The sequence below is a fragment of the Tupaia chinensis genome, unplaced genomic scaffold (assembly GCF_000334495.1).
Source record: "Tupaia chinensis unplaced genomic scaffold, TupChi_1.0 Scaffold141305_1, whole genome shotgun sequence".
Classification (NCBI taxonomy): domain Eukaryota; kingdom Metazoa; phylum Chordata; class Mammalia; order Scandentia; family Tupaiidae; genus Tupaia; species Tupaia belangeri.
The window spans coordinates 447,072-456,150 of record NW_006201168.1 but is presented as its reverse complement, the minus strand read 5'-3'; the positions used below and the strand labels follow the sequence as shown (position 1 = coordinate 456,150).

Below are 9,079 nucleotides of genomic sequence, written 5' to 3'. Positions count from 1 at the left end.
CCCAGATCCCAAGATGAGAATGGAGGAGAAGGGATTGTGGCATGACCAACCCCTTGGGGGGTGATTTCTCTCTTTCTGTCTCTCTGGTGACTGCACATACCCTATAGCAAAAATCTCTATTCCCCCCCAACCCCTCCAAAAAGGAAATGTTTAATGTGAAGTTAAGTGGGGTCAACCCCATGGCCTGTTGGTTAAGGGAACCATATCCCAAATGTACGGCCACACTGTTTGAGTTCCAGCCCCAGTAACTTAAGGAAAATGCTAAGCATTTGGGGTTATATGCCTAAAATCCCAAAATGGAGGAGGAGGGATTATGCTGTAACCATACTCCATTGGGGTATGGTTTCTCCTCCTCTTTCTGTCTCTGTACCTGGTATGTCTACAGTCCCTCTGGCAAATTTTTTTCAAATATGAGTTTGGGGCCAGAAGGTGGGATAGTGGTTAAAGTTCTGGACTCCTACATGGTCGACTGTGGTTCGAGACCCAGACCTGGCAGCTTGTTTTCTCACTTTCCCTATTTCTTTCTCTCTCTCTCTTTATTCAAAGTGAAAAATAATAATAAATAAAATAATTTTTTTAAATATGAGTTTAATTTCACTTCATTTTCTCCCCCCCTCCCCCAATTCAAGAAAAACAAACTTACTAAATTAAAAAGAAAAGGTTAAAGTAATAATGAAGTGTAACAACATGGGAGAAATGAGGTTGTATTTCCATACTTAGAATCTTAAAATCATTTCAGTAAGATAATATGGTACACAAAGAAGTTCACCTACTTTTATGATTTTATGGTATTTTTATTCTTTAGGTGGCCTATCTTATCCAACAAAATGTTATCCCACCTTTCTGCAACTTACTGACTGTAAAAGATGCACAAGTTGTGCAAGTAGTACTCGATGGACTAAGTAATATATTAAAAATGGCTGAAGATGAGGCAGAAACCATAGCCAATCTTATAGAAGAATGTGGAGGTAAGTTTATTATAATAATTATAAGTAATTACTCTTCATTTCAGTACTCTGTGTAACTGGTGTTATTTTCTGACTAATATAATAACACTTCCTGTATTTTTTTTGTCTTAGATAATCAAGTAACATAACTAAGTAAATAACTGTATTTTATATGTATAGTACTGTTCAATCTTTCACATATGCTTAGGAAACTTAATTGCTGCCATATGTTGAACAGGCAATATGCTAAGGTACTGGAAGACAGTGGTAAACAAAACACAGTCCATGCCCTCAAGCCATGTCAGTCTAGTCTTGAAAATAAATATAAACTGATTTAATGTGCTAATTACCCTAATAGAAATGTACAACAAAATGGGATACCTAATCCATCCTCGAAGAAGCAGGAAATGACACCTGAGCTGGATTTTGAGAGATGAATAAGGATTAATAAAGTAAAAAGGGATGAAAGGTGTTCCAGGCAGAGATAACACCATGAGCAAAGTCTGAGGTGAGAAATAGCATTCAGCAAATTATAAGTAGTTCAGTGTTGCTGAATCACAAAATATGGGGTAGAAACTGTCAAGAGACAAGGCTGGAGATGTAGCCAGTATCCAGACACCTGTGAAAGCTTGCAGACTTAGGAGCACAGCAGATACTGTATTTTCACAGGGAGTAGTTCAAAATACGGTGCGCACCAGAACCTCCTGGAATGTACAACACGTAATAGCTTTCAAATCTGAGAGTTAACACGTAAGAAGTTTCCAATGTGGCTCATAATAGCTTTCAAATCTGAGTTAACATGTAAGAAGTTTTAAATGTGGCTGTGGATCACAATGTAAATGTTACCAACCTGGATAAATATAAAAGTGAAGATATTTCTGACAGAAGTTGAAAAGTGAATGAAAGGGGTGATAATTGCAAGAGAAGAAGAACCCATATATTAACATAAAAATACAGGTCATTGAACATTGCCTGCCTCACTGGAGGTACGCGTAGGAATCTGTATTTTTGTAAACTGCCCAATGGCTGCTGCCATGAAATATAACAAGCTATTGGAGGATTTCACCTAAGGGATTGATTGGTTTGTTGAAATTGAGCACAGATATCTGGGGAACCAGGGACCTTTGGGGACAGTGAAACCAGTTGGGAAAATATTGGGCTGTCGGAAAAGTCAGGACATATTTTTCTGTAAAAAATGCATCAAGACTTTTCTGATGACCCAATATATAGTGGTCAGGCTACAGTAAATAAAGGCAGTAGTAATAGAGACAGGAGATTTGACAAGATTCAAGAAATGAATAGACTTGGACGTTTGTGAGATTCGATTGTGGGCTATTGGGGGAAAGGGAAATTGAGGTTTCTCTCAGATTTAAAGCTGTTGTTGATTATTACCAAGAAGATTATAGGACAGTTTAAATGAGGAAGGCAAATAACAAATTGTGTTTTGTACAATTTTGAGCTTTAACTACCTGTGCAATGTCTTGGTAGAATTAGGAAGGCTTTTGGACTTTATGCATATTAAGCCTAGAAAATAAAGCTATAGATATATAAGTCTTTTACCTATATGCAGTTAATGGGAAGATTGTCAAAAGAATAATGTGTGAAGCGAGAAATGAGCCCAAGATAACTTTCTCCATTTAAAGAATAGAAGAGGCCAGTAGATGGTGTGGTGGCTAAGGCGCTGGACTCCCACATGGATGGCCATAGTTTGAGCCTTGAACCTGGTGGCTTGAAATCACACTGGTTGAATGTGTACGTGCTCCCAGAATCCTGAGGGGAGAGTGGAGAAGGGATTATGGTGTAGCCAACCCCCTGGGGAATGATTTCTTACTTTCCCTCTCACCATCTCTCTCTCTCTCTCTCTCGAGCAAGCACGGGCTCCCTATGGCCAAAAAAAAGATAGAGGAAGAACTTTGGAAGCAGAAATTTCACAGGCTTTAAAATTACTCCTTTCAGAAAGCAAAATAAGATCTAATTTGCATATCAACAAGTTAAATATGTCTTCTTTTCAGTGTTTCTGCCTATAATTTAATAAATTTACTGATGTTTACAGGAAAAAAACCCTTTTTCACTGAAATACTGTGTTTGATCTTTATCATTTTTCTATTATACTTAACAGCTATCTTAAGCATTAATAAATATTAGTCTCTATTATTTTTTATTTCTTTTTTATGTGCAAAGAAAAACTTGGCAGATGATAGCCAGTAGGAAGATTCTGCTTTTATTTTTAACAAAATTATCTTATATAGTATTACTCTTTAGAAACATTGCTTATATATTAGTCTGCTGAGTAACTACTGATTACTTATTCTCAGGTTAATTTTTTAGAGATAAATATCTTTGTGCATAAGACCTTTTCATAGTCAAGATCTACCTTTTAGAGTAGCTTCTCGAAAAGTTTAATCCAAAGAAGTTTAGATTTTATATTGGCCAGATAATTATAAATCATCACTGTTTTTTTTTTTAAATATTATCATTGTTTCACTTCATGAAATTTCTTGCAGGACTGGAGAAAATTGAACAACTTCAAAATCATGAAAATGAAGACATCTACAAATTGGCCTATGAGATCATTGATCAATTCTTCTCTTCAGATGATGTATTTAATAATTTTTTTCTTAGTTTTATGTATGAATATAAGTCTAGATAAAATAGTAAGCTAGGGAATATAAATTTATTTTGGAATGAAATTTAAACAGATATGTGGTAGTAATATCACTTGCTTTGAAAATAAGTATTTCAGTAGTTCTATTGGCAAAAAAAAAAATTTTTTTTTACAGTGATTGAGTCAAGTTTTATTTTCCCTCAATATTTTTTATAGTAGTCTTTTTTTTGTATTGTTCATACCATAACACATTCATTAATAAAACAGTGATACTAGTATTTTCTATAATGAATTTTTGGCAATAGTAATTAATTAATCTATATTTGAATATGTTGGCACTGTTAGTTTTATGTGGTGACCAAAAACAATGAAGATAATAAATAAGGTAAAAAAAATCATTAAAAAAGATAAGGCACTATTCCTTTAAGAATAGTATACAAATATGTCTTAAGAGTGTAAGTGTTTAGGTTAGGTATCTTGTATCCTAAATTCCTGAGACCAGAAGTGTTTCTGAGTTCAAGTACACAATGAGATCATCTTGGGGATAGGATTCAAGTCTACATACCTAATTCATTTGTTTCATATGTATCTTCACATAGCCTGGAAATAATTTCATATAATAATCTGTTTTGACTGCAACTCGTCATATGAGTTAAGGTGTGGAATTTTCTGCATGACATGTCAGTGCTCAAAAAGTTTCAGGTTTTGGAACATTTCGGATTAGGGGTTTTCAGGCTAGGGATGCTCAAGCAGTAACTAAAATTAAAATATTCACTTATTTTTAGTATTACCTCCTTGGACAACTAAATCTAAAATTAAAGCAGTTGCTTCTTAGAAAGTTATAATGGTGTGCCGGCCCCATAGCCTACTGGTTAAGGGAGCTGGATCAATCCCATGTGACTGGCCACAGTTTGAATTCTCACCCTGCCAACTAAAAAAAAAAAAAAAAAAAAAAATGGGGCATGCCCCAAATCCCTATGGGATGGAAATTACAGTGGGACCACAGTGTATTGGGGTGTGCTTTCTTCTCTCCTTTCCCTCCCTATCTCTCTCTCTCTTTCTCTCTCACTGTCAAGCACACACACCCTCTGGCATTCAAAAAATATATTGGCTATAATTCTGTAATAATGGATTTCTTGAATGATTTTCTCAACTTTTCGTAAGTCGTATACCGCATACTTTTTTACATGATCCAAAAAGAGTGGAATGTTATTAAACATTTTGTCAAACATGTATGGTATAAACATTAACCTGACAAGGACAATGCTAGATAAGAAAATTATAGGTTATTGAGACCAACGAGTGGCATAGTGGTTAAGGCTTTGGACTCCCACATGATCTACCATGGTGTGAGTTCGAGATCTGGCTGCTTGAAACTCACACCAGGTGCATGTGCATACATGCCCAAAATCCCAGAAAGAGAATAGAGGGGAAAGAATTGTGTGACCATCTTCCCAGGGGGTGATTTCTCACTTTGCCTCTCACTGTCTCTCCTCTCTCTCTGTTTCTCTGGCTACTACACACACAGGGTGGCAAAAAAACCTTAAAAAAAAAAAAAAAAAGAGAAGAAAATTACAGATTATTTACTTATAGATGTCTAAGCCAAGTCCTATTTGGAATATAATGCCAGTTAAATAAATCAGAACTAAAATCCAGAATGAGTGTACTCTTCTAAGGGTAGCTTTAATCATATGACTTAAAGTTAGATTTTTGAAAGTCCTGATTTGTAATTAGGTGACTAATCATAGTAAGACAAGACCTTATGATTTCTATTACCTCAGCATCCCTTCACATTGTAAAGGAGTAATTCAGGATTATAGGAACTATAGGTTTATAATTTTGTGGAATTTAAAAAAACCTTTAGCTATAAAGCATATATTATTTATCCATTATTAGCAGAACTGTAATCTTACTGTTTTAAGTCCAAATTCCATTTGTCTCTAATGGCTATTGAAAAAGTAACCAAACATTACACTTACTTTCCAAAAGTGGTGGTGTTAATTTTTTAAAATGTTGTTGACTTTATCTATTTGCCCAGGTACAAGGGAATGGTGTGTGCCAATGTGTACTCTCCTTGTTTGAGACCTAGGACCACCACTAATTTATTGCTGCTACTTCATTCTTTTGGAAGAATCCATCTTGCATATTCTCTTAACTTTTTTCTCACTTTGATATTCCTTAAACAAAAGTCTTTACAAAGTGCTTCAGCTTTTTAAAGGATGATAAGACAATGTGGATACTCAGTCATCTCCCACAATTTGTAGAAGTATAATGGGAATGTTAGTATGATGCTACTTAACTATACTTTAAAACTAATCAGCACATTCTTTTTTTTTTTTTCCCCTAGATTGATGAAGATCCTAGCCTTGTTCCAGAGGCAATTCAAGGTGGAACATTTGGTTTCAATTCATCTGCCAATGTACCAACAGAAGGGTTCCAGTTTTAGAAAGATATTGTGGAAGTTAGGTACAATGCAGCACTGATCTCACTTTGATATTCCTTAAACAAAAGTCTTTACAAAGTGCTTCAGCTTTTTAAAGGATGATAAGACAATGTGGATACTCAGTCATCTCCCACAATTTGTAGAAGTATAATGGGAATGTTAGTATGATGCTACTTAACTATACTTTAAAACTAATCAGCACATTCTTTTTTTTTTTTTTCCCCTAGATTGATGAAGATCCTAGCCTTGTTCCAGAGGCAATTCAAGGTGGAACATTTGGTTTCAATTCATCTGCCAATGTACCAACAGAAGGGTTCCAGTTTTAGAAAGATATTGTGGAAGTTAGGTACAATGCAGCACTGAGATATATATATATATACATATATATAAAAAGGTTTGATCCATCAAGCTTGGCTCATGGGATCTGCTGCTGCATTAAATCGGGAAAGAAAATGTGAAGATTTCATTTGGAATCACAGAAAATGCCCAAATGAGGTCAAGATGGCGAGTGGGTGCGAGTGAGAATGAGTGGCAAAATGTAATGAAAACTTTACATGGATGCTTATTTAGGTTGTTCAAAGTAAAAAGGGCTACAGGTCACAGATCTTCAGTGCCTGAGAAAGAATATTGATTGACTTACTCTTTATCAACTGAGGGGAAAGTGCAGTACTGTCATCTTCAAGCCTTGTAAGCATAAAAGAGAATAGGATGCCCATATAAGTCAAAGGAAAATGAGCCCAGGCCTTGCTATGAAGCAACGTGTGAGTGGACAGTGTTGAATGAATGTCTGGCTCGGTGATGGAGAGCCAGGTTCATCTTTCAAATCTAGGGCTCTTCACTCATGAAGCAGACTCCTAGTCCTGGAGTGACTGTGTACGAGAGTGTGGTTGTGGTGCTGTATGTGAACGCATGCAAGCTTGATTCGCCTTCAGGGGGCTGATAACAAACCTAGTAAATCATCAAAGTGAGATCATAAGTGTTTATGTACACTGGACATAAAAACAAAGACCGGTTTAGCAGCAGACATTGGTTTACTCTGCAGCCTGTGTTTTCTATTTCCCCTCTTCCCTTTTCCCTCTTCCCTCCCTCCCTACCCACCCAAAGGCTCCCCCTTATTTTTTTGTTTTTATTTACTTTACCTAGTATGGCTTTTTTTTAGTTGCTTCTCAAGTCAGAAAAATTTCAGGAAGGTTTCCCTGTGCATTTGCACCAGATGAATGTTTGATGCTATGAAAAGCTTTCCATATCATCAAAACTAATTTGTGTAGATTTTTGCATGAAAAAAAATCATAAAATTCCCTCAAAATAGACTGTGTTGCAGTACACAAGTTGCCATAATAGTATAAAACAGTAAAATGTGCTTAAAAGGCCATCCTTTTCATTTTCAGAGATAACATAAAGATCTTTGCATGAGGTAAATCTACAGCATAGTTCATTTTTAGATTTTGTTGAGTCCTGTAAAGAAGAAGAAGAAAAAAGTTTCAGTTGTGGTAGAATACCGTGCTGTGTTTAAATGTTCTTGTTTTCAAACTTTGTTTTCTATGAAAATGATATGGAAACTTCTAAAATGGAATTTGGTGCATATGTACTGCTGAATAAAGACCGATGATGAGGTTTGAGTAGATGTACAAATCAAGTAATGGTTTGAACACCTTTAATAATATGCCTAATCTGTTCAATTGTTTTAGAATCTTTTTATCTTAGATGTAGGCAGCCATGAACAATCTATTTTGAGCCACTTTAGGGAGAAAACTTTGTATTTTTAAAACTTGCATAAAAATTATGCAAGTGGTTTTTATAAATTGGAATAATACCTCAGTTTTGAGGTTATGCACACTAAATTAAATGTGACATAAATTAATTTGTAGAAAAAGAACTCTTTATAAGGTGGCTCATTGTAGGAAATCCTGTGCCTTCCCCTTTGAGCACAAGTGTTGCATGAACAACAGTTTGCTATAAAAACATACCAGATTAGCCACCATTAGCATCTATATCTACTTTGTGTTTAAAAATCAACTGGTAATTCTGAAACACTGTAGAATGGATAAAAATTATTTTGTGATCATAACTCTTTGTTGAACTAGAGTATTTTTGCAGCATTCCTTGTCATCAGAAACATGGTTAAAGTTTAAAACTAGAAGCAGCAGAAAACTAGCTTGTAAAATTTATCCAAGTAGAGTGCAGGCTAGGCTGTCTTGGGGAAATAAACATTAAAACTTAAAGCAATGTTTTACATGGGGTGTGTATGTGTGGTGTGTGGATTTTTTTTATATTCATGTAATGTTAGAATATAACTCAATGGTTCATATTAGATTCTTGCTTAGTTAAGCTCTTTACCTAGAATCATATGATAGAAAGAATTTCATAGATTCTATCATTTCAGTACTGACATACTAATATTTTAGTTCAAAGGAAACATAATTTTGTTCAGTCAATACCATCTATTGCTTTTGTTTTTCCCCTTTCTAAACCGTGGTTCTGACTTTCCTTCATTCTCCCGGCAAAATAGACTATGAGAGATGACTTGAGTTATAGTCTTAAGTGTTGTTGTAACTTCAACATACGGCTTCAAATGATAGATCACATACAAAGCATGGTTTTCACTGAAAGCTTCGGTTACTGGGATGTGACAATTCTTTGCACAATTTGTGTTTTTTGCTAAACGAATGTCTAGTTCTAAATAAGCAAATGAGCTTATAAGCCAAATTATTTTAGAGAGTAATCACCCTTACATATATATGAAGTAGGTAGGGGTGACATTAACATCTCCAAGTACAAGGGCTACCTGATGGTGTAAATACTTTATTTTTACCTATGGTTTCATGTAGAACATTGATTTTCTAAAATTCTAGGAGAGACTTTTTTATGTCTGAAAGTTTTTCAATACAATTAAAAAATTCAATATAGTTCATTTAAATGCACCCTTTAAAAAAGAATTCATTGATCTAGAAAATTGATTCATTTTTAACATAGACCATTACTTCTCATGAGAGAAAAAATGGAATAACAAGCCTAATCAGCCGAATATTCTTGACGTTTTGTATCTTAAAATGCTTTTTTGGAATACTGAGTCCTTTTCAAGTC

General features: G+C 34.9%; 1 protein-coding gene across 1 annotated transcript in view; it reads left to right on the top strand.

Annotated features, from left to right (window-relative positions):
- Nucleotides 1-8,235, top strand: part of KPNA4 (karyopherin subunit alpha 4) — a 39,965-nt gene extending 31,730 nt beyond the window's left edge. The window contains exons 14-17 of the mRNA XM_006163052.3: nt 806-968; nt 3,452-3,546; nt 5,900-6,018; nt 6,342-8,235. Of these exons, the coding sequence (XP_006163114.1) occupies nt 806-968; nt 3,452-3,546; nt 5,900-5,998 (357 nt within the window). The 3' untranslated portion in view covers nt 5,999-6,018; nt 6,342-8,235. The remainder of the gene's footprint in view (nt 1-805; nt 969-3,451; nt 3,547-5,899; nt 6,019-6,341) is intronic.
- Nucleotides 8,236-9,079: the final 844 nt, after the last annotated feature.